Source organism: Charadrius vociferus, unplaced genomic scaffold (assembly GCF_000708025.1).
Source record: "Charadrius vociferus isolate BGI_N301 unplaced genomic scaffold, ASM70802v2 scaffold453, whole genome shotgun sequence".
NCBI classification, from domain to species: Eukaryota; Metazoa; Chordata; class Aves; order Charadriiformes; family Charadriidae; genus Charadrius; species Charadrius vociferus.
Window position 1 is genome coordinate 550,649 of NW_009647575.1, and position 26,924 is coordinate 577,572.

Consider the following 26,924-nt stretch of genomic DNA (forward strand, 5'->3'; position numbering starts at 1 on the left):
TCTCTTTTTTTGCTATCTAACTTCTAGATATCAAATAGATGTATTTTAAAGTGCTAGGATTTGACACGATGGTGAGCCAACTAGCAAGAGACCACCCTTTATAGATAATATAATAGTAGAACAAATTGAGTTTCCAGACCTTAATCCTCTAAGAAAAGCTGAAACCAGAGGGGAAAACTTCCACAGTGTTACTCAGTTGGTTCACCCTATTTGATTGCCGGTCAGTACATGAACCCTATTTTAGAAGTGATGTGATTTCTATCTAAAATAAGCTGTTTACAATGTTCTGTGGGCTATTACTGTTCGAATGCTAGTTTCTAAAGTTCTTGAAAGAAGTCTACATTAAAGCAACATTCAGAAGATTGTAGGATTGTTTTGTATTCTCTCTGAAATGGAATGTGATTTCATCTGCATCAGGCTGATTTATACAGAGTAATTTTGTTGTTTTGCTTTTGAGCATTTTATGAACTCCCAGAGAGATTATTGACCCCTGCTTAAAAAGTTTGCGATGAGAAGATATACCAATAGTAGTTCTATTGTTAGTAATAATGACCATAATGGGTATAAATTCAGCTGTTATTTTTAGGACATGAAATATTTTCTTTACTTTTTTATAGGCATAAGTAGGGCTTAAAAGATGTCCAGTGTAATATTGCAGTGTACAACAGCTGCAGAAAACCAGATCACAACCGACCAGGGATACTCAGTGAAGAACAACCACTAAGGAATAATCTAAGGATTCATTTTTAATTATTTTGCCAGAGGTTCCTGTACTCATTTGTTAAAAACAGGGGCAAAATTACAAACACTTTTGCTTGTAGCATGGAGTACTTTCAGGACCGCACCGTATTCCCCATGGGAAATGAGCATGTGGTTAAAGGGAAACATAATTTAAGCACAACAGCAGATTTTCTGTACTGTGGCCTAAGGCTCTTGGAATTGCCCTGTGCAATGCAGCACCGTGCGTGGTACTCTAACTGGTGCAGACATCTGCCTGCATTAACGCTGTACCCAGTATAACCAGGCTGAATGAAAAGCTTTGGTACGTGTCTTTGGTATGTGCCATCCAACTGAGCCACTTAAATGTATGCTCAGTTGCCGCCATGGTCAATGGAAAAAAAAGTCCTCTCCAGAAGACAGCTGAGAAAAAGGCCTTCTCTTGTAAGCTCTGAATTACCACCTAGAAGCGTCTGTTCCCTTTCCTGACTTATAGACACAACGGAAGGTGACTGGCTTTGCAGCTTTAGTGTCTGAAAGTAGGTGTTGGGGGCAATCCCCAAACAGATAGAAAGAAGACAAAAGTGTGATTGCAGTGTGGGCTAACTGTACTCCCACCAGGCCATTTTTATAGCTTTGTGACAGAATACAGGTTTGAGAGGAGCATTACCGCAGGTTTTTTTCTCCTGTACTAATGTAAGGTATATCAGAATAGTTGTGACACTATTTTGTAAAACTAAAAAGAACACTAGTCAAAAAGACTGCATGTTTCTAAGATCATCACATGTAGATTAAAGGCTCATCTCTTATGCAATGACTTATGTATGCCTATCATTTCTTCTCCTAGATCTTCTGCACAGCGGGACTGGTGTATAGGCTTCATGAGATGCAGAAAGATGACAGAAATACATAAGTGTTTTGATTTACCTATAGTCTTCTCTCTTCTATTCCTAATCTAGGATTTAGTGGTTTTATGATGTGTTGTATGTCGTGTGTCTGATTTAAAATAATTATTTCCATAGTCATTCTTGTGACTCCACTTTTTTATGTTTCAGCACTCTTGTCTAGATGTAAGAATTAGTTATTTCTTTTATTAGCTCAGCAGTGCTTTGCTTCTGTAAATATAATTCAAGACCTGTAATTTTCTTTATCCTTGGTAAGATTATTCTCTCTATATATTTTTTCACTTGTGTTCTGCTTGGGGAATGGGAACATTCTGAAATGTCTATATGACATATTTCTTGGTTTTCCTTTGATATAGCATATCACCTATATTAGATGGTAGCCTATATTAGGCTGTTGGTTGTTCATTAAAGTTTAAGAAGCAGTCCTGCATTTCATGTATTTTCTCTTGCACGTTTCTTGTACACAAACACACATGCATGCACACTCAGAGTCATGGATTTCCAGGGCTCAGTCCTAAAGGCAACCAATTCAACTGTGATGGCTTTTTTGTTTCTTTCTTATATTCTTTCTTCTTAGTTTTCCTTTTATGCCTGTCGTCTTTGGTAATTTGGCTTCAAGGACTTTTTTGATACAAGTTTGGCAAATGTATTCCATGTACAACATTTCCGTGGTGGTTCTTTATTTTTATTGCTGCATGTTTGTTCTGTAATGCTGTAATTTGATTATTTGTCCATCTATTTTTTTACTTTTAAGTCCTGGATATATAGTATTAGGGCTTGACTCTTACCTTACAATAACAATTGAGTCACACACATTTTTCCCCACTGCCTTTATTACGACATACCCAATCCAGGACATTTATAAAAACTAAGTAGTAAGCACTACACAGAGATCTCAGATGTGTGAGAAGAATCTTAACTTGAAGGGCCCTTACAACATCATCTGTTGAGTTCCCCTGAGTAAAGCACCACCTTCAGTTTTGGTTCTGGCTAATTAACGTCCTTTGAAGATCCAAAGGCACCCTGTACTCAGACTGCTCCATGGGATAGCATGCAGTAGCATGTGGTGTCTACTGACTCCAACTTCTTTCCCTGAGCAAAGAAGAGGTAGTGTCAAGGAAGCAAAAGTAGATCTTGGGTAGTAAGAATACCCTGAAGGGGGGTAGGATTGCTAACATTTGAAGAAATATCTGCCCAGCAGTCACAAAAATACCAAACAAACAAACAACCAAAAAACCCCAAACAAGAAATCAAATGAGGCCAATTAGAGCTGTCCTTCCTGGGATAGGGGCTGTCCCCAAGACACTGCCAGTGATGTGGGGAGCTGGCTGCTACCGGGGCAGCTCCAACTGGAGGCAAAACCGTCCGTGTCCCAGCAGTGACAGATGAGGGGCAGAACAAGAGCACCCTAGTGCCACCTGCCCTATCATCAACCCTTCCTTTCTGCAATAGCCACTTGTACGGATGAGTGGATGAGGCCTTGTATCCATGCCTACTCATCTCTACCCACCAACCTGGAGGCCACTTAGTGCCAATCATAAATAAGGGGCCAGTAGTACTCTATAGTACAGCTCTTGTGGCTTGACATACAATTCTTCCCCTGATTTTATTACCTTTAACAGCTATATGATGAGGGTCATTTATACAAGTGGGTCATCTTTTCTGCATAATGAGATAGTGATAGGTCTAGAGCTCAAGTAAGCATTATATGAGTTACTGTAATTCATTTTAAAATAGAACTTGATAAAAACAAGATATCTTATGTGACATTTACTACAAGAGTGTGAATAAACAGAAAGCTAGAAGGAATGGGAGGATGCATCGGAGATTTCCCCACCACTGCAGTGGCACATTGAGTAGTTGATTTATCTTATGAAAAGTGTCCAGAGCATTAATGGGAAAATTAGTGTTTTCTAAAGGATAAATATGTTGACAAATCGCAAGTTCGGAGAGAAGACAAGGGTTTCATTTATGCAGGGTGTTCTGATAACTGTAAGCCAGCAAAGTTGAACCAGTTAATTTATGAACAGCAGCAGATTCAGACACATGTACTATACTCTCCTGGATCTACCATTTCCTTGTGTAAAGGCAGCCTTCGCTTTGAAATACCCCCTTGTAATTATTTTTACCATTTATGTGCTTCTTAGTTAGAGACCTCCATCTTGTGTGCAGCTTTGCAAGTCGTTTAGATGTTCATTCATTTCTGTACCTCAGAGGAATTTTTTGGTCTCCATTAATATTACCTGTGTATATATTATGGCAGTGGCTTAAGTGCCTGAGTTACATAAATACTAGGTAAATGCATAAATCACTAGGTACTTTGCAGCAAACAGGGAAGTATTCCACATGCAGATTTAACCTGAAATACAAAAAATCAAAAAATTGGTTTTAATTTGGATCTTGCCTTCCTTTGGTGCATGTGCATATGTAATCCAGTCCCAATGGACTTTCAGATGTATTATCTAAAGAGAAAACAAACAAACAGGATGAAAGAGAGGGAGTTTTATTATTCTCATTCTTCAGACAGGAAATTAAAGAAATTAAAATATATGGAAGAATTGGACCTCTAGTGAGATTTCTAGGTCTCTACCCAGGGACCCTAATAACAAGACTTCCTTCCTCTTCAAACATAATTATTACTATTTCCATCGCATATGCTTTGGAAAGTTTTTCATGTTTCCACATGAAATACTAATTTTCTAACCCTGAACTTTCCTTTTAAGCAAAATCAATGAAAAGCTATTGTTGCTTTTACAGATGCCAGAAAGAATTATTACCATCATAGGCAACAATAAAAAAGATATTTTCACCCTCAGTAGATTGAATTACTGAGAAATAACCTTATAATTACTGTATAAAACACCCTGTTTTAACACTGTTTTTAATATCCATAAAGTTTCTGGTTTATTTTTCACAAGCCAGCATCAACATGCTAAATTCTGCTTTGCTCTAAGCTGGTGCAATTATGCTGACCTCTATGGGGCTCCACCTGTTACACTGATGGCTCTTAAGAGGCACGCTATTTTTTGATGAATATTAGTTAGGAACAAAGAGAGAGGTCTGATTTCACTGACATTGATTTAAACAAGCAGCATAGTTTCCTTGAAATTGAAGGAATTATTTTGGAGTTCTAACAGTATAGCAGGTAAATCTACTTTCAGTTACGTCTTTGTCAGACCAGTGGGGAGAAGAAGCCTTCTGATATCCCCCAGTGTGGGATTCACCAGTGGAAATGTCAGGGAACCCTTGAGTTATAGTGAACTTGCCAAATGGACCCTTGTCCCTCGCTCCCTGTAGATCTTGATTTAGATATCTGCAACCTGCAATGCTCAGGTGGCTCGTGGTCTTTGGAAGAGAGAAAGGAAATTCCCCCTCACCAGGTTCACATTGCTGTCTTGCAGCTACAACTGAAAAACTGACTCCTGGAGCCACACAAAAGTAACAGCCTCTGGGTTAGTTTATGCTGTTGATCTTTTTTGCTTCTTCCATCTGGCTGATGTTCACCAGGTCTTCTGCAAGTCAAGGTCTTTTTCTGTCTCCTTGAGATGAAACTAAGAGGATTATTACCTGCCTGCTGATTGCCGTTGTTGAAAGAGGAAACAATTCAGTGCAGAATGACTGCACCCTCGTTTTGTGTTCAGTTAATATGTACTTAAAACTAGGCCATCCCTTTTCTATTCATCTGATTTCTCCTAGCAGGGTAAGAAACCATATGAGTGCCTTCCGGGAAATTTCTCATTTCAAGGGGATATATTCAGCTTTAAGTTTGGAAAGCAAACAGCACGTACCCCATATTTTATAGGGAGTATTTGTTATCTTGCATTTACAAGTAATATGAATGTGATAGGTGTAGTGAAAGAGTCGTGCCTCAACTGCACTTGGGCTGGTTTCATCACAGTTTCTTCCTTGTTGGAGGTGCATTAGAACAACAGCATTGTTTGACTGGGTTGCCTGCAAAAACATTTTTGACCCTTGGCTTACCCTTTTTACTGACAGAATTACCAGTAGCACCCATCAGTACCAGTGGCTGCAAAGAGGTCTGCAGACTGCACCCTTTCTAAAGGCATATTTTGGAAAATACTTAGGAACGTATATATATGTTCCTTCAACCCCCAAATGGGTGAGATTAGGAAAAGGCACGTAAGAATGATTTCTTTGAAATGAAGTATTTCCACTCAATTTATAAAACACCCATCTGTGAGGGTGATCCATTTTACATTCCCTTTCAAGAAATCATTTTGGTCTGAACTAAATGTTTCATGTGACCTAAAATTTATTTCTTTTCCATTTTTTTTTTCACTCCAGGTCTGCCTGAATTGTGTTTTGTTATTGTTTGAGGGGAGGTGGGGGTTGAAGGAGTGAGTAGGGTGTTTCGAGGGAATTTTTCAGTCTGCAAACAGAAAAATCCATTAGTTTCACAGCTGTAGGTGTAAATGTTTTGACTTCTGACTTCAATGGATAGCTTCTCTAGTTTACATTGGCATAAATACAAAAAAAAAAAAAAAGGAAAAACTCAGGCTTTTGGTGAGACTGGTTTAAATAAAGTATCAGTGTAAGTAGCTAATTCTAGTATTTCAAGTGAGAGTATCATTCCCCCCTTATTGCCAATTTGAAGCCTATAAGAAATTGAAGGGGCTGATTCTGACAGTAGTTACTTCTGTTTTAACCAATTGCGACTCTGCTGACCTCATTAAAATTACACCAGATTTCTATCCTGGTGGAGAGAAATCAGAATCAGACCAAGAACTTGAAACTTACGTTATTTTTAGCACAAAAAATGCCTTGTTTTGTAAAGCACAAGAATTGCTACAGGGCCCATAAATATTTTGTGAATCTGGTCAACAGATGAAAGTAGAAAATACTTAGAACATGAAGAAATTCATCTGTCTGTCTATTGACAGTGCCTTATGGAAGAACAAGAGTCTAGGTACAATAAGGCAATAATTAATTTAATGAAAAAGCTACAGACATTCAGGTTGTAAGCTGAGCTGCTGTTGAAAACAGATAGTACATATTTTTGCCCATATAGCAGAATTCCTTGGCTGAATGTCTGTGAGTAGATTTCCATTGATAATAAATATGGAGGAAATTATTTATTGTAAATGATAATTAGACTTTCCCCAGGCTGTGCATTCAGTCAGTAGCAGATACTGAATAATAACATAGGCATCGTTTCTGACATTCTGCCTCCATACACAAAAAAGAGGATGATAGAAGCTAAACCTTGCCATGACTTTTGTTTAAAATACAGTAAAAACATCATGGGGTAAATTAATATTTGCATGTGATTATATGTAATGACGTATATATATGTGGAGTATAAGTAACATCCCATCTTTATCTGTGAAGGAGTAAGATCACAGTCAGAAGAAGACACTAACACAAACTCTCCTGAGTTTACCCAGGCCTACATTAGGACTTGTGTGCAGACTAACTTTAAGCAGTCTTTGCAGGATCTCAGTCTCAGATTTTAAGCAATTTGGAATTGATCCTTGCAGCAAAAAAAATTCTTCAGTTTATACTTGCAGTCATCACTCACATTCAGCTAACAGCAGTTCTTCTGTTACCTCAAGCAATATGGAGCTATGCTTTTGTTATAAGAGGATCTCAGTTTCATATACCCTCTTGCCATCAATTTATAGTGCCTAGCACAGTGGCAATTGCAAAGACCTCAGAAACAATACATTCCTAGCCTATATGTTTTTAATTATATTTCCAAGTTTCATTTGCTGTTGGCAACTTGACGTTATTTTGATTTTGCTGAGGTGAAATATATGAGTTTCAAATACAGCTTTGAAATTGATTAGGAATTAATATGGCAGCATTACAGACACACTAGATTTACTGCTGCTTTTGCAGCTCTGTGTGTGCTCCTGTATGGAAAACCTATTGTGACCAGATCCAGAGTGACATGAGCAAAGTGGCTGAGACTGGAGATAAGAGATCAGAGAAAAGGAATCAAATACGTAAAAGCAGAAGAATCTATCATAGCAAAAAAAAAAAAATTATACCCACCCCCCCAAAAAAAACAACAGGGAGGAGTCACAGGAAAGGTGGGACATGGCTAGGTTAGAAAAAAAATAAATAACAATTGAAAAATTTTTAAAAAGCTTTCAAGGCAGTCGGTAAATTGAAAGTAACTAGTAAATGTTCTGTACATCTCTCAGAAGAAAAATAACAAAATTAAACCTGGAATCACCTAGTTGATGCTGAGCAAAGTGCAGCCCCACACAGCATGCGTAAGCACGCTCTGGCAGTCCTGCTTCTGGGACAGGACTTGCAGCCTATTTTTGGGAGCAGGTTTCTTGCTGACATCAAACAAGATGGAAGTGCCTGGGAGGGGAGAGGGTTCTCTGTGGAAATGTTACATATGTGGCTGCATTACACTATTAACCCTTCTGCCTTTCCTCTTCTGTAGGAGCTGCATGGAGGACACAATTTTTGGCATGTTAAATACCAGTTGTTACCAGTTTATATGTAGCTTTATGTACAGAGCAGGACTGCGGGTGAAAAAGAGAATATTGAGTGTGTGTATGGATGTATAAACAGTGGCTTTAAAGTGCCATAGTCAGTCCTGTGTTCGCTAGTGGCTCCTTATATTTTGATAGTCAAATTAAGCCTTCCATTTGTGAATGTGGCAGGAGGTTGCTACCATCTGAGATGCAATATGCTCACATGGTGCTGGTGCAAGGATGGGGAGCGCAGTGTTCATTGCTCTATCTTTAGGAAAGGAGTAGCAGCAGGAACCTCCCCATTGGCACACAGACAGCAAACAGTTGAACAAAGCCACGTTCCCAGTCCATCACTGGGAACTCAGAACTGGACTAAAGTAATACAATAGTGCCCCAAGGAAAATGTTAACAGTATCATGCTTAGGGACCCCCCAGCATCCCTTTCTGCATGCCCTCTCCCCTCACACAGACTTTCACTCAGGTTCCTTGTTTTAGTGGCTATCACTTACCCGTCATATTTATTTTATTAGAAATGTGGTTTTGACTTTAAGGTTTTCAAACTAAATGCTTCCTTCAACTTTGTTCACACTTCTCAAATCTCACTTTGTATACTGAGACTTCAGCAAAACTCAAATGTCTAATTAAAAATCAGTGTCTCAACTGATTTGATATCTCATATATTCTCCATGAAACCTGGAAAATAGAGAGAGAACTTCTCAAACACATGGTATTATGGTGTTTATGTCATTTTGACTTTGGGGCAGACTGACATAACTGCAGAGGATGTAATCCTTCCAGTTTTCTAGATACCGGGATTCAGAACCAGATTTGGATTTTGGACTGACCTGTATCTTTGCCAGCAATCTTTCCACTGCACTCAGGAGTCATCTGTATCATTCCTCAATTTTGTATCGCATTGGTGTATCTTGTAAGGTCAAGTTTGGAGTTGAAAGCAGTGAAAAGAAAAATATTCCACATAGTTCCAGTTTTAGATCTGGTCTTGCTCACATTAAAGTCAATGAGACTTCAGTGTAAGCACTTAGCTTACATGGAAGCAGACCTATATGGTGATGCTGTTGCATTACAAGTAAATGAAAGTATCCAGATATATTTCCAGCTTCAAAACTGAGGATCTTTGCAGAGCAGCTGGCTTGGAATTTTTACAGAAGCCTCATATACGTTCTTAGTAAGCAATGTGTCCCTAAGTATTAAGTAGGATTTATTCTTCAAAGGACAAAAGAGGAGGTCTAAAGCTAAAAGCTTGATTTTTAATATGAATATTCAAATAAACAGTTCCAGGCATGTATACTACAATTGCATGTTGAACTGTAAAACAAGACTGTTTCAGAAATATTTTCTCAAATACCCAACATGAAACGTCATATTATCATGGTGTGACCTCACATTGCATTTTTAACATTTATATATGAAAATGGTCATATTTACATGTGCATGTGCCATTCACACATTCAAATTAAAGGCAAATAAATGTTTTAGATCAAGGAGATTAATTTGGTGTGTCTCACAGTTGACACACTTTCTGCAGAGGCTAGATCACTGAGACCCAAGCGCTGGGCTCTTATCCGAGAAGACAGATGGCAATTTCCTTTTGATAAGAGTTCATTTTTTTAGCAGCAAGGGAGCCCTGAAGTAACCATTTTTCTTGTGGGGAAAGCATCTTTCAGAAGCCAGATAAATCATTCTAAAATAGACAAATACAGGAACTGAGGAACTAATCAACGTGAAATGAGCTGAGTTGCAGCCCCTTTCAGAAAGTTTAGGAGATGCTCTTTGCTTTCATTCTTGCCACACATGGGAAGTACTTCAGAAAATTAGAGAATTCGGACAATTTGTTCAGTACTCTTTCCTCTTTCCTGAGCACCAATACAATTTATGAGTAGTAGCGATGCAAAATCTCATCGAGTCAGATGAGGTAGTTTGTTTACAGTATGTTTACATTGTGCATAAAATAAACAGTTGTAGGTATTTTAAAGACTGCATAAACGTAAAAGTAACTAACCAGACTAAACCAAGATGGTTCTGTTTAATTAAAATCTGGAACAGTGTATGTCAGCTTATACAGATCTGAAACATTTCGTACTCCTAAATTGTAAATGTGGACAGCTGGGAGCCCCCAGGACAAGAGTCTGTGGGTAGCCTATAAGTACTGACCTGCTGCTAAAGGAGTCAGTCAGCTACTCTTTGTAGTTATTTATATTTAAAGGTATTAAGTATATTTAAATATATTCACTCTTCTTTTTAATAAACATGTAAGACCCAGCCTCAGACAGGCTGACACCTTTCATTTAGTTTATCTTATAGGATTAGACCCAAAGAGGATCCCTCCCTTTCCTCTAGTTTCCTTTCCTCTCTTTTCTATCTGTCACTAATAGAGCAGAAATGAAAATGGCTAGGGTGGTTTCCACTCGCTCCTTGCCTGTGCCCTAATGTGTTCTTCATTATTCATGTCTCCAGTAGTTTGGTCCTAGCGATCTGGGAATGATGTCTGCTCTTTATTTGCTTTACCATGGCTCTATTAAAAATGTGCCTTTTTTTTATTTTGCAAACTGTTACAGTAGTTTTTTAGAGTGGTTCTAATTTGACCAGCAGCACCTTGTTTACAAAGATATTGTGAGAAATTTTGTGCATCCTCCTCTATCCATGTCATATCAAGGCGTTCATGAGCACTGTGTGCTTCCCATCACCTCAGGTCGCGTCGCTTTGCATTGAATCAAGTCATGTCGCATCAGTGATACCACTATCAGTACTTATTCCTGATAGAAAATTCAGCATAGATTTAGACAGCAAATAGCTCAGCCACAATAAATGTATATAATGAGCAGATTAAGTATCTGTGAGAACCAGATATTTTAAGTGTCCCTGGCAAGTCAGTGCTTTCAGATATTCCAATATCCATGTCTCTACACTGTATTCTGCACATAAATATCTGATATATGTACATCTACTAAAATGTCTCTCTAAGCAGCCTATTTGGAACTCTTACCATCTACAGTTATTTGCAAATATAGACCTGTGCAGTTTTGAAATATCTCGGAATCATTATTGGACAGATCTGGATATTGTAACCACCTTGAATAGTTTATAGGTTGATCATATTCCAGCACTGTACAAATAACAAATGTTGACAGATTATTTATTTTTTTTCATAATTTGGGTTTTGTTTCAAACATTTGCCTTCTGGGGCATGTTTTCAAAGAGTTATGCATGATTAGGCTCTCTGACAGACATTTTATTAGACATTTTACCCTGTTCATTTATAAAAGTTAAATGTTGTAATTATCCTATTACATAAACTAAAATGAAGGGAGGGGAGGGGATGGTAAAAAAAAAAGAAGTCTCTAATTGATATCTAAAACATACAGGGTTCCCAAAATGTTTGATCATAGTATCTTTTTTGGATAATATTAACTACTTTTCTTTTATGTTACCTATGTATTCTCTCTTGGCTTTCTTGGTATGTGCATGTTCACAGGTTTCTTGAAAATTTGACTTATTTTTGCTTAAGACCCGAAACATAAATTAAACTGGCAGAGCTCAGACACCCATAGTTGCAAAATTTGGCTGCAAAATTCTATATAAATGCTAAGTGGTCTTCTTATTGTTGATTATTACAAACATTTACTTGGCACTCATCACTGTGGTATCCAGGTGCTTTCCCAGGATTAAGTTGAAGCAGCCTTTCCAGCATCTTTTTAAAAATTCCTCCTGGGATTTTGAGATTTAATGTAGGTCCAGGTAGCTATCAACTGGTACAAGGTACATATGCATTTTGAAGACAATTAGGAATATAAGCGTTAATCCTATGTAAAGGATTTGCTAGAAGAGCTACTGGAGACTTCCAGAGTAACTGTACTGCTGCATCAATCAGTTCATGTTTAGAAACCGAGCATATGGGTATGTAGGTTGGAATGCTCTGCTTCTATGTCTTCAAGCTATTGAAGACACTTTCATATTTTTGTTGTTAGATATAGTGTACAGTTACTGGAATGGGATGGTTTGGTGGGTTAGCTTTGGCTAACAGCAAGATGCCCGCCCAGCTGCTTGCTCACTGCCTCAGTGGGGTGGGGGAGAAAATAGGATGAGAAAGCTCATGGATTAAGATAGAGAGACTGCTTACCAATTCCTGTCACAGGCAAAACAGACTCAACTTGGGGATAATTAACTTTAATTTATTGCTAATTAAAATAGATTCAGGCAGTGAGAAATAAAGAGACAAACATTAAAACAACATCTTCCCCCCACCTCTCCCAGACTCAACTTCACTCCTTCACTCCTGATTCCTCTACGCACCCGCAGTGGTGCAGGGGGCATGGAGGGCTATGGTCAGTCCACAACAGTTCCTTTTTGCTGCTTCTTCCTCTTCATACTTTTCCCCTGCTCTTGCGTGGGCTCTCCACGGATCATGGTTCTCATCAGGAAATATCCATTGGCTCCAGCGTGGGGTCCTCAAGGGCGGCAGTGTAGATACCTGCTCTGCTGTGGAGCACCTCCTCCTTTCTCTGACCTTGTTCCCTCTGTTGTGTTCACTACTCTTTTCCTCCCTCCTCCTCTGCAGGTCCCCAGCTACCAAAACCTTGCCAATACAGATGATAAGGGTTGTCACAGTAATGAAGAAGGTACCAGAATATCCTCAGAAGCCTGTGCTCAGTTTGAAACAGTCTTTTTCCCTTAAGTCCAAGTGACTACTACCCAGAATCTGTCTCACAAGCCAATGTGAAAAAATGGGAATAAAACCCACTAAATTTTACCATGTAATTATCTCAAAATCTCAAGACAGATAAAATTCACATAGATTGTCAGTTAAAATTTCACACAAAAGCAAATGCCATGCTAATAAAAATGTCATTTCTATGCTCATTTTTCACATAGTCTGGATAGAAAAGAAAAATGTCATGTGTTTCTGATTGGGGGCCATTGCTGAATTGTTCTCAACTTTTAGTAACTTAAATCAAAGGATTTTTCTGGTTTCCCTTGAAAATCATTAGTTTAGGCAAACACTCTCAGTAGTTAATCAGTAGCTGATCTAGTAGTGTGATGTTCCCTACAGGAAGGATTGTCTGAGAACATAAGAGACTGCAGATCTGTCAGTCCCTAATCAAATATACTGCTTTTCTACACTAATTTAATCTCTAGTAGATATCCAGAAATGTGATTTTTTTAACAGCCTTCCGGAAAAACACCGATACTTTTTTGTAAAATGAAGTTATGCCTGCTGTTACTCCACAATATGTCCCTCCATTCTCCTTTGCTGCATTCAGATAGCGTATCTTCACTCTTAGCCTCTCCCGCAAGTCCTTTAGAAAACACACAAGATCTAACTTAATTCTTATACTGGCACTACACAAAGTGACCTTACCTTTCAGGTTACGTACCCACTTTTTCGTACAATGCTCTGGCATCCTGAAGTGTCTTGGCTTTTCATTTCATCAGTCAAACAGTTTGTTTTTTTTCTTTATATTTGTTGAATGAGTGATATTGTAATGAGTAAAACTGGCTCTTTGATTTCCAGACTAGGGGAATGAAAGTTCAGTAGGATACACCCTTTACAGAGAAAAGTAAAATTACTGTGTAGGCTATCAAATCTGATCTTGTATTCAACAATACATGCATGCCCAATCAGTTTCTCACAGTAAGTTAGAGAGATACTAAGTTAGCTTTAGAAAAAAAGAGAGGAAGAGGTTATTCTTCCAGAAGAATAAAGTGTTTGTGGCTCTCAAGAAAGCTGCTTGCAGCATTGACTCTACCACACTTTTCTTGAAACTGTGCTTTTTGAAGACTATTTCTTAAGCCTAGAAACTCTCACCTCACATGTCAGTTTTAGGATCTTGAAAACAGTGCCCCTTTCATAGCCCGTCATTTTACAGGTTAGTTTTAGTTGTGTGAGTTCTGTTAGCTGCAGTGGAATGGCACCTGCTTTACATTGAGTAAGAGCAGAACAACTTTCATATGCTTTTCCTTTAAAAGTTCATCTCTGGGAAGTCAGAAAAAATGTACTGAAGCTACTCAGTTATTACAAGATTCTTCCTCATAAAGTTTGCTTCTCCAGATAATCATGTCATTAGCAGAGACATCCTTGCGAAGGCTGGCCTGTCACTTTAAACTAAGATCGCTATTACCTGTTGTTATGGCTGGTGTTTTGAGTGGGAGCAGAAATTTGGGCACTTGAATTGACAGCTTCAAAGGTCTCAGCCTTCCAAATTAAATCATTATTTAAATACAGAAGTAAAATGGGGAGAGCCCTTTGTAGGATCTTCCATAACGTATTTCTGATACTTCCCATAAGTGTTCTCAGGGATCCAGCCTGCACTGAGAAATGGCATAAACCTCTCAAGTCAGATATTCTATTTTTAAAGTAAAAGCAAGATATAATTTGTCAGAAGTTACTTTGGTGTCCAGATATAATGAAATGAGGTGTGTTTCCCCATTCCCAATTTGCAGACGATATAAAAGGGGTCAATTTAACAGAGCGTAACTTGCAGTCAACAGTTTCCCAAAGCACTCAAAGAAAAATGCACCTTCTCTTTTTTAATCAGACTTATGAATAGATAGGGATGTTTTTATATGCACTTGGAAGTATCTTACCCTGCAAGTTGGCCCATTCAGTGTAATTTTTCCTGGAACATGGTACTACCCTGGGTACCTATGCATATCATAGCCTCTGCCATCTTTTTTAATAAGTAGCTTATCTCTGTGATGCAACTAAAAGCAATCCTGAGTGTCTCCTTGTAATTACATTTTATTGTTGTATTTGAAAATTTACAGTTTTTGAAAACCGGAGCAAGAAGAATGGAAAGGAGATTCTAGGAGATGATAGTCTGATTTTTAGGGGGTTTTAACCCTTTGTAGTTTCCAGATTCACAAGCTAATTTACGGTCCCCAAGTAACTGTTCCTATATGCAACTGAAGCCATGAACCTATAGCAGCTAATGTAGTTTATTGGCTGATGTCAGGTAACGAGGTAAGGATTCTCATTTACACCTACAATCAGATGCTGTAGGATCACAGGTGCAGTAATTTGTCGGTGCCTAATAAGGCAATAGAAGGCCTTTTCTGAAAGTCTTATGCTCTTGCTGCTGCCCCCTTTTTCTCCAACTGTTTACAGCTACAAGGGGATTACTCCACAATTCCCAGTGCTGCCCATGAAGTGCTGTGAAGAAAGGCAGGCTTTCCCAGCTTCTGATCTGGACAATGAAGAAATGTCACTGTTTTGAGCAGAAAACCGACAAGTTTATCTATACTGTTATCTGGCATTATACTGTCGTGCTCAGGGACCACCACCCAAGTCACTGAGGTGTGCATGCAACTACGTTTGGGCTCACACCTTATGCAGTCAGTGGAATTGTTTGCACTCTGCATTCAGGGACTGAGCTTTGCCTTGGTCATTTTGCCGGCCTCTGCTCTCTTCACAGCTCATCAAGCAGTCATTGAGGTTTCCCCCTTTGTGTTTTATTCCTGCTTGATTTTCTTGCCATGGGATGTCGCAGACTGGTTTTGGAGATTCATGTAACAATTTTTTCCAAATCAAAATATTTCGTCCAACAATGTCATCTTTTCTGTCCAGGATTGCTACTAATCTTTATTTAGTTATTTACTTTACAATTTCTAGAGGGATTGGATGTGCCCAAGGCGCCCCTTTAGGCAACACTTTATATCAAGGTACCATTTATAAATACTTCATGAAGGGCTAATGAATGATTAATAGATGTTTTAATGTATGACCAATCAATTGTTGTAGATTTTGCAACATCCAAGAGACAAGTAGGTTTCTTATAAGCATAGATTATAACCATATCTGACATCTTCTACTGATGGGCTTCTAAACATCTATAACATACACACTACTCATATCTGTAACATGCTTAAAACATCTACTAATCACTGATTAATTTTTTATAACCTATTTTGAAGCAGAGCCTGTCTGTGGAGTACATCCCTTACTGGTGTCTGTGACTCTGTTTCTATAGGATTGATAATTTACTCATCCTCTAAGAAAAAAAAGTCTTTGCTGTCCCCAGACTTTTTTCTCCCTCAAACTTCTGGCTACTTTGCCCTGCTAATGTACATTTTGCAAGCTCTGCTAAAATGCAATGATTCTTAGGCGGCAAACACAGTCTAAAATACATTTTTCAGCCTGTTTAACTGTTTGTTTGATTGTTTGCAGGACAGGTGTCCCAGTGATAATGGTTCACAGCATTTTTTTATTTTTTTTTTTTTATTGTCATCCCTGTGTGCTTGGTTCAAAGTTTGTCCTTGCTCAGAAAACAGTGAGAAAACATAAACTTCCCAATAATCCAGTGAACAAGCCATCTCCCAGAGGACATTTGATTCTGATGGAGGAACACACATTTTGTATGTTTGATAAGCCCAAGTGTCGATAGGAGTGGTCCTCTGTGGGATTCCCAGAGCCTCCTAGGGTGAAAACCAGGACTATGCTCTATGCTTTACACGGATCGGATCACCCAGGTAGAACTGACTGAAGTGGGCAGTACTACCACTTCCTGAAAATTTATGAGTCCTGCAATTAATCATTTGCGGTTGAAAAGCAGTAAGGTGCTTAGTTTAATATTTTCCAAATTAATTTTGGATTTTTAGTCAGTTTCTACTGAAGTTAATCACAGGGTTGAGTCCTCTGCTGTGATTTAGCTAGATGTTGAGACCAACTCTTTAATGATATAAATTGAAAGGATCTGCAGGTTTTTCTCATTTCTGGGGTCATTAGTAAAACAGTCTCTGTTCTGAATATCACCTAGTAAATATCCCACTCCCATTCAAATCAAATGCTAATCTTTCACTGATTGCTGTTTACAGCAGGATTAGGCTGCTACACCTGTGGCATTAGCATGTTGAACCTAAAGAAACACATCAAGCCCAACTAAAAAAAACAGAGAGAATAAAGGGTAAAACCAAGAGTGTTTTATTTTTCAAAATTAACGTGGAATTTCCTCTGCATTTTTTAAAACCATTCATTGTCAAAGAAACCAAAGCCTCAGAAATAAGAACCTCTCGAAACTACTGAAGCTCTTGGAGTAGACAGTTTTTCACCCACGTTAGCACAATCACTTTTATGTTAGCCGGTTCACACTCTGTGTTTCTGTGTTTGTCGGGGCTTTTACCATGATCTTTTCTTTCCTTTTTCAGCTGGTTAATAATCCGCTAGCAAGTCAAGCAGCAGCGGCTGCAGCAGCAGCAGCCATGGGCTCAATAGCAAGCTCCCAGGCCTTTGGCAATGCCCTCTCCAGTCTTCAGGGGGTCACAGGTCAACTCGTCACTAATGCACAAGGACAGGTGAGTAGAAGATGGAGCAAACAGTGAATTCTGATGGCAGGCTGATCTTGGGACAAAAATGAGTTCCGCTTGTATGACAGCAATTTAAAAGTGCACATATTGAAGATAAATAAATATTGATTTGCCAGACAAGGTAAGAAATGGAAAGTCTGAGAACTGGAAGGAAGTTAGGAGCTGTTAGAAAGTGTTTCCAAGCCAGAAAAGGCTTAGGGTTTGTTTTGTTTTAATTCAGTCTTTTGAAAAGATGACAATGGTGCAATAATATGGTATTTTAAAAGTCCAGCAAGCCTGTGATTCTTAACACACCATCTGTCTTCTTGCAGTTATATATGCCTAATAACAGACAACTATATTAAAATGCTACTATACTATTAAGACTACACTTTTTTTCAAATTGTAGCATTTCACTTAATTTCTAAAAACGTATTAAAAGTATGAAGTAAAGAAACACAAATTATAATGAAGTATCTGGGATGGATTTAACTGGATGGCTTACTAATTTGCTGATTAACTAAGTTAAGCAATTTGCAATGAATCTGCCAGTCTATAATGCAAATTTGGGAGGAACTTTTGCTTTAAAGAAAATTTTCCAAACAGTAACTTGAACAATGTTTATGGTGTGTCTGAGAGGGAGATTGTGTGTTATCTGCATTTGGGAGCTGTTTGTTTGGTGCAAACTATTTCAGTTTCAGTCTTTTTATAATGCAGAAAGATATGCATCTGAATACATATATATAAAAATAACTCCATTGATGCATCATGCTTAAGTAGCTTTCAGATTGTGGCCACTGTCATTCTTTATTGCATTTAGTGGGACTAAAATTAACACAACTACTTGTTTCACATAAAGTCACTGCAACAAATCTGTCAGTATAACTTATGACTGGACCTGGTAACTGAGCGATTTGAATGTCATTATTTTAAATGCTACAAATTGGGCATACGGTGAAATCCACAGTGCTTATGTGGGTGTTAGGCCCTGGTAAACATTTATTGAAAGGATACAGCTTGGATGATATGTGAATCTAAAGTTTAGTTTCTACTCTTACTGTTTACTACAGGGGAAAAAAAATATGAAGAGCAGGTTTTTTCCCCGTAATTTTCTATCACCATGTTATTTAATTGGAACAGGGGTGACATATTTATTTTGGCCCATTAAAAAATAAAAGACAACACTTTACAGTAGCCACCATTTTTTTTCAACAAAACACATAAACAAAGATGCATCCTGAGCTTCACTATTGCCATCTAAGTCCCAGAAAAAAAAATGCTGACCTTGTTATATTTACTGGGTGGGTGCAGAATTGTTCCATCACTACCCCGAGGGTTGAACGATGGAGCTTGTCAAAGTGAGGCCTTATCTAATGAATCATCTTATCGCAGGTGCACACCACACATATTAAAGGAGGATTGTATGAACAATGTGCCCTCTACAATAACCTTTCAATGTCTACTTTAACCCTTGTTTCAATCCCTTTTCATCAAAGGATCATTTTATGCAGCCAGCTTTAAATGGAGGCTCTCAAAAGCCTATTAAGATTTCTGGAGGGATGGAGTATTGGTTTGGAAGAAAAGTTGGTTATAATACCTATAACTCATAGTCAGATCAGCTCCAACCTAGAAACCTGCTTGTTTCTATCTGTGCTCCAGAAATGGTTCACAATCGGCACTCACATGAGGCACCTGGCACCAAAGATGTTCGCTCTAAGACCTGAAGATATAAATCCAGACTAGTTTTTCGATAGCTTTCCCTTTACATGTTCTCCACAGAAAACGTAACCGAAGTGTGGCCGTACATTGTACGTTTAAAAAAAATACTACTGTGAAGATATCACTGAATGAAACTATAGATTCCTTCAGGCTGAGTCTTGTTTGTTCCACACATAATGTAAAGTTCAGTAATTCCACAGGTTGCAGAGAAAGAGAAAAGAAGAATCTTCCCTATTGTTGGATAAAATTACAGAATCTATCTGTTTGCCTAGAACTTTTAAATAAGGGCTGTCTTTTTATTATTGTTTTTACAAATGTTGCTTGGTTTATAATCAGTACTTACTGCAGACCTCCCCACAATATAGATAAATATTGATAATAAGTGTGTAATGTAACACCCATTTTTATAATATTCAGTGTAAACCCCTATTGCTTAGAGCACACTTCTGAAGCTATCTCTCTACAAAACAGCACTATTCAGTGTAATTAAACCGCATTCCAGAAATGAAATTACATTCCCTGAAAATTAATAAAATTATAGCAATTAAGGAAGAACTGAGAGGTAGGTTTCTTCAAAATTGAGAGCATAAGTGAATGGTAATTTGGGACACTCCATTTCTGAATGATCTGCTTGGACTCATTAAGGAGTGAAATTTCCATCATATGTTAAAAATCTGCCCTTCGAAAATTGCTCCTTTCAAAGAATCATAAGTGCAATACCCAAAATTCACTCCTGCAAATACAAGGCTGGATGACTTACCGGACTGTTTGCATGTGCAGTCTTTGTAATTATATGCTGCTTCTGTTATAGAAATTCAGGGCTTGTAAATGTCCATCTGTCTAGCTAAATATATGGTGATCAGTAATCCCTGGAGACATTAAGCTATAGGTCAAATCCAAGATCCTATGGCAAATTTAGGGAAATGATCTTTTAAATGACATATGGCATGGCCTTAATTCCCAGTAGTCTATGAATTCTTACAATCACAGTAACAAAATTATACATATTAACAATCATTTGTATAGCATATTTGTTATTAATTTAGTTACTGAATTCACAATTATAGTTGTGGGTTTTTTTTTTTCTTTGCATGGCAATATGAACTGTAATACCAGAGCTCCCCAAGACCACTGTAGCAAAGAGATCTAATCCATTGGAATAATATGATTAGATCACCTGGTTAATTTGCTATAGTACAGGTAGAGGACTCTAAATCAAATTTTCACTTTCCGAGGCATATTATGGAGAGCTGTTGGCCCATGTAACACTGCTTACATTCTGTTTGCCCTCTGCACTTTCCAGAAAGTGTCTGCAGGACTGGGCTTTCATATCTTAAATATAGACACCAGGGTAGCAGAATTGCTAGGTTCCACTCTGTCAGTAGATATGCTGATTTCAAAGAGAAGCTGTCTACCCACTCGGCTTCAGCCTGCCCTTATAGTAGGATCCTAATGCCATTGCTGCACTTGAATTCTTCAGAGATGTAACAACCAGACATTTCTCTTTTCCACTCTGTTGTTGCAAATGAAAGAAAATACTAGGAGTTTTGAATGGGTTTTACTATGTCTATTAAGTACATGAAATGTGTATTTTGGCTGTTTTCCTAATCTTTGTAAGGAGGTGAACTACAGAAATATGGAAGCAAGGTTCATGCTTCTGGTTTCCGCAAGTACTACCTCTGAGCCAGCTTCCTACTTACCTAAAACATAGGGCTTAATTGTCATCAGTTGCATTTGTGTAAGTCCCTTGACTTCAACAGGATCAAATACATTTTAAGTACAGGTGCTGAGCCTTTTATCGAAACATGAGAGTTGTATAATCAGAGAAAAATACATCATAATTCAGCAATTACAAAATAACATTTAACCGTAAAGAGTAAAGTAGCATGAGAAGAGTTGGCATTATGAACTGTCTTGTGGTTCAAGAGGGCAATAGGTTCTATTTCCTGGTAGGTTAATAGGAAAACCTAAGTAAGTATGGTGTAATTGTACAGTACATACTTTAATTGAACAGGGAATTTAATTGCGATGGCATCAGTGTAATCTAAGAATGCCCTTGGAGGAACTGGGGCTTCATTGTGCCCGTGCCTTCCTCTTTAGATGTGAAAACCTTCTGTGCTTGAAAAACCTTGAGCACAGCTCCACCCTGGCAATTAATAAAAAATAACTAATTTTTGACAGTTGAAGTCCACAAGTAGCTCAGGAAACTAAATAGAGAGAGAGGCATTGTTGATCCAATTAGATAATAGGAGTACTTTGGTTCTCATTATTCTGATGAGAGGGTACACGTTTGCTCTTTGAGCTTCTTGATGGTAAATGGTGCTAATGAGGCCTGATGGATTCCCTGCTCCTAACAAGCCTCTCAGCAGTGCGAGTGATTACAATGGAGATAGATTTGATGGGATGCGCTCCCTTTTGTAGTGTCTCAGCTGCTGACACTCTGCGACATAATCAGGTCACAGAGCCGGTCACAGCCATCAGCAAAAGCCATAGCTCTATCCCTCATTATTAAAGTGCATTATTCAGTTCCAGGCCCTCACAGTACTGCCAAGGGCCTTTTTTTTCTTCTTCTCTTTTTGTTAAGCATCAATTCTCAAATACAAGGGTTAATAAAATCATCAGCTAAAGAACTAGTAAATTAAAGAAATGGAAATAAAGTGGTCCCTTTCAAATTCGTTGAAGGATCACAATTAAATAAGCAGGGAATTTCTCATCACCACATACTGTACAGTACAATGTAATATGTCATGTGCAATGAAAACAGGGAATAGGATTTTAAAAAATAGCATTGTCCTCATTGTGGACTGGCTTGGAAAGCATTAAAGTATCTTTCATTCCGAAGGAAATTTCCATCTTCCCAATTATTACATTTGTACATGTATTTACTATTATTTTCAACGTTTTCTGGAACTACTTTTTTCTGAAGTGGTAAGAATTACTTGCAAACTGTGTTTGTAATTCTAAGTGTGGCTGCTGCCTTGTCTTAGTTAAAGTGGCCAAGGCCAGGATCTGGAAAATATATGATAGGCTACCGTGCTAGGACTGCTCCGTTCCCATAGACAAGGCCATTGCCTTCTTCTGGAGGGCGAGCTAATTACAAAACAGTGTAGAAAAAGGTGATTGTAGCATTTTCTTTCTATTCTGATGATGTTCAGTTGGGGCTCTCTCCCCTCCAAAAGAAAATACAGTTTTGAAATCTAAGGTAGATTTTAATGCAGTTTAGTTAAGCAGGTGAGAAAAAACTGAGTGGAGAGCCCAATATTTTTTTTTTTTCCACTTTCTGTTTCAGTTTCATTTCAGCTGATTATAAGCAGGTTTCAGCTAAATAGAAATAAGGTATTCTAATACCGAAATGTCTACCTTTACAGGGATTTACACTGTTTCTGTTAAATCAGCGAAGTACATATGCAGTGACAATAGTATAATTTTGTGTATAGGTACAACAAAGGGACTAATACATTGGGTTTTTTTACCCTCTTGTTCAACTCTATAATTGTTTTTCCTTTTTCTTGCTGGTAAAGTATGCTATGATAAAGCAAATGAGTATATATACACAAAGTTGCTTCTAAAACTTTCAGTTCTCTTGAACTACAGGTGCAAGAATCTCTTGGCAGTTACAGGTCAATATAAAAAGCTATACAAACTTAGCATACAAATTAGTAGTCATCCCCAGGAAGATACATAGAGCCTGGCATGTGGCCTAGTTTTTGTTTTACACTAACCAATAAAATGGGCAGCTATCAATGAGAATGGAAGGTGGGCCGCTTCATGGGACATAAAAGGAGGATAGTGGTCGTTTTGGGGGGGGTTGTTAGGTTTTTTTTTAACTCTCACAGAAGTTCTAGGAGGCCCAAAGCCACGCAGTATGTAACAATCCTCAAAGTCCTTCCAAATATCTGCAGTTCATACTGTTTTCCAGGTGTGTGATGTCCATTAGCCTTTTCTCCTGGCAATTGTTATCATTGCCACATCTGTTTCAGCTATGCAGCTCTAATACATGCTAACCACTATTGTTTTAGCCCTCACAGCGTCTAACAGTGTTCATAAAAATCTAAACAATAATTGTTTAAATAGTGACTACTAACAATGTCTTCCCAGGGCTAAGATTGACAGAAATCTGAGTTGATGACATCAGAATGGTAGAAAGGAAATTTCATGACAAGCCTGAGATAATAAAAGAGGAACATTTTGAGGGAGAGGCTAGAGAGAGGGATCGTAAGACTCAAATAATACTAGCATTTAAGAACATTCCTTGAAAAACCCTTTGCCAGGAGAATCTGTTTTGACAGACCTTCATATTAATATATTGAATTTCTTCTGGGTGGAGTCTGACTCTCTGTTTTCCCCCTCAAAGTTTAACTGGGCTGACTACATGTAGTTCTGCTGTATGCAGGAAGAAAAGGGCACATATTATGAGAAAAGGTCAGTTGTAAGGGAAGATTTTTTTTTTTCCATCAGTTTCCTCTCCCCACAGCTAAACATCGAGACGACTGTTTGTTTAATTACCTCCCATGTGAATTTGAATCAAAAGACAAATAATTCTTTTAACATACTTTTGCTGACTGTGTCTTTATTTTACTGTACTGTTTATCTAACCTCAATTGTAGCCACAGTGGCATAAATGTAAAAATGTATGGACCAAACTCAGGTCATGCAAATTGGTAGTTTCATTGAAATGTACAGAGGCAGAGAGTGAAGCTAATTATACCAAAACAAGAGCTAGCTAGTCTGTTTTGTCTGTTTTAGGCAGCAATCACTGATAAATTTTGGATATCCATAATTGTGAACAATTGTGAAATCCATATCTACATTTTTTGAAACAGTGAAATTTAGAACAGTTACTATCTGCAAGATGGAAAAGTGGTATTCATAACAACATATTCATAACAACAAGAAGTTCAGAACCACCCTGGTGCCACCACATTTAATGGAGAGACTCTAACTTCCTCACAGGATAAAAAAAAAAAGGGCAAGGTAAAAAAGATTCAGAAATTAATTATCCAAAGAAGCAACCATTGCAAAAACGTTGCAAAAACACAGTATGACCAACTCACAACCTGCTTGGACAAAGAGGCTGGCTTTAAAGTAGAAGCACTACCACTTTCCTTCAAAGCTCCAGGAGAATTAGTAGTAGGAGGGAGCAGTTCAAGACTAGCTGATGAGCTGAAGTCAAACCTCTAGTAGAGGAGAGTCTAATATTCCCAAAAAAATACCAGGACAAGAGCGGATATGTTAAATAATATTTATTGCAAATAGGAACTGCATGTGGAACACTGCTATTTAAGAGAAGTGTGGAACTATTCCAGTGCCTCAGTGGTGAGGTACTGGAACAAGTTGCCCAGGGAAGTTGTGGAGGTCCCATCCCTGGAAGTGTTCAAGGCCAGGCTGGATGGGGCTTTGAGCACCCTGGTCTAGTGGGAGATGTCTCTGCCCATGGCAGGGGGGTTGGAACTAAATGATCTTTGAGGTCCTTTCCAACCTAAACCATTCTATGGTTCTATGATTCTAACTTTTCCTTACTGCAAAACACATCCTGGAGCCTGGAGACTCGCAACTGAAGTCTCCAATCAGATATCAAGGAAAGGATAATTGTGTATTAAAATCTCTTTCAGCTTGAAAATGATCAGCAGCTATCCAGAAAGGCCTCCAAAATTTATTTCATCTAGCTTACAACAAATCTTACTTTGAGCTTCACACTTCAGATTTGTAGCCTCTTGCCTGGATCTCTGCCAAGGTACTGTATCTCTGATGTAGATTCTTTCAGAGGTGCCTAAGTCTTACTTTCAAAAGCAACTTATATACCTGTAAGAGCTTGAGTTTCCTTCAGTCAGCGTTACGAGCCTTAGTGCTTGAAGGCATGGCTATGCACTATAATGGAGCATTGCAAGCAAACTCCAAGAGGTAGCACATTTATATGTCTCAGACAGTGCCATACTAGCACAGATCCCAGAAGCCAAAAACCTTGCTAGTGTGGTGTTAGGGCTGTGCTAATTAATTCTGTTTCTCAACAAGGTGACGTAGGATCTAGCTCATTAGTTACTAGCTCTGGGGTCTTGGTAGCACGCTGTATTATGTGGAGTAAATATACTTTGAAGAGAGCCTTAAAAGCCTGAAGTCTTTAGGTACTTTTGAAAATGTTATTCACTAATCTAAATTAATTATTTCAAGCCAGAAATACAGGACATACCTGTCCTTTTGTCATTGCCTTCTTAATTACTTTTGCATGGAGGAGAAAACCAAGCTACCTTCAGCTTACCTACCGTTTTCATGAAAGCTAACTAGTAACTAAAAGAAGCACCTATCACTCCTATAATCTATTCATCTTAGCATTGTGACATGGTTATAAGCATGGCAAATTTTCATTGTTATCACCAGTGACACACATCACAGTCAATGAAATCTTTCTGCTCTGTAGAGGTTCTTACGCTGCTCTCCTTATCATCATATCTTATCACCTTCCAGTAACGCATTAAGAAACATGACTAGTGACTGTCACAAATTGGTCTTCCTCCCAGGAGAAGCTTGTAGAATAGAGTTGCATGTTTGATAAGGGTCATTATGTTTTGTCTGTCTTTGTCAGGAATTTTTTTTGTTTGTTTCACTTTCCTTTTAAGGTTTTGTTTTCATCTGTATTTGGAAATCTTTATGAAGGGTTTTCTTAGAGATGCTTATATTTGCATTAGAGAAAGGCAGATAACAGAAATGTACTTAGCTTTTGCAGCAGAATGTGGTGAAGCCAGAGGTGATAAACCCAGGGATGTTCCTCAGCTACTGTTGAAGCACGTTCCAAGTCCTTGACCTTCCCCTGAAAACAAACTCTGCTGTACACAGAGAAGATTTGACCGTTATTGTCCCAGAAGACTGAATTTGGCAGTTTTAGCTTTCATTCAGGAGTATTAGGTGTCCATTTAGATTCTTGGGACCAGACCACAGAACTTGAAGGCAAAGGCAGAAGTTTTTCTAACTTCACTGAAAATTCTTTAAGATGACATAAACAAAGCAGCGGATAGAGGTGAAGCATGTGGCTGGTGCTAAGAAATGCGCTGCTGTTTCCCAGGCAGTGTAAGTGTCAGGAATATGGCATCACTGCATGCCTTCAGGAGTTGACAAAGCTGAGAACAATTTAATGCCACTTCATCATCCAACCAGAGATGATGAAAATCCTGCTGTATGATAAATTCACATTAGAGTGGAATCCAAGACTATTCTTGATTCAAGATTTCTCCTTTGGACTGTCCAAAGCTTCTTATGAGGGAATGCTCTGCACGTTGGGGTGTGGGAAGGCTGTAGGCAAGCGGGGGAAATAATGGACCAAATCTGAGAGTTCGAGTTATCTTTTCAGATGTGCCGCATCGTTTCAGAAGAAAACAGATTATAGTTCTTTGTGTAACATGGTGCTTAGTTTTATTTAGGTTTTACCTAATTTATCCTGTATATATCAGATGGTTTTTTCCAGTGTCAGAATTTTACTTTCTGCTCAACTGGCATTGATATAAGAAAAAAGAAAACCAAGAAGGGCTATTTGGGCAACTGCTGTTGTTTTGGGAAGGTTTGGAATTTCTTAGAAGCCATAAGTCTTCGTGTATGAATGAAGACCATTGGCTTTCTTGTTGTGCTGCCTTAGAGATACAGATGAGGAGAGGGAATTTGGGCTACCCTGTTTGCACTGCAGTCAGTATTTGTTTTGAAATCTGAAGGGATGAGAAGTCCAGATATTTTAGCAATATCTTGTGAAGATTTTGAAAATGAAAAAATACGTCTTCTCCAAGCAGTCTTCACATCAAAGGGATAAAATTGAAGAAGTACTTGATTAACTCATTTGATAGTAAGCCAA

The 26,924-nt window shown here is 38.2% G+C and overlaps 1 protein-coding gene across 1 annotated transcript in view; it reads left to right on the forward strand.

The window, feature by feature from the left end:
* POU6F2 (POU class 6 homeobox 2) overlaps positions 1-26,924 on the forward strand; it is a 259,875-nt gene that overhangs the window by 186,112 nt on the left and 46,839 nt on the right. The window contains exon 6 of the mRNA XM_009880920.1: positions 17,234-17,380. Coding sequence (XP_009879222.1) covers positions 17,234-17,380 — 147 coding nt within the window. The remainder of the gene's footprint in view (positions 1-17,233; positions 17,381-26,924) is intronic.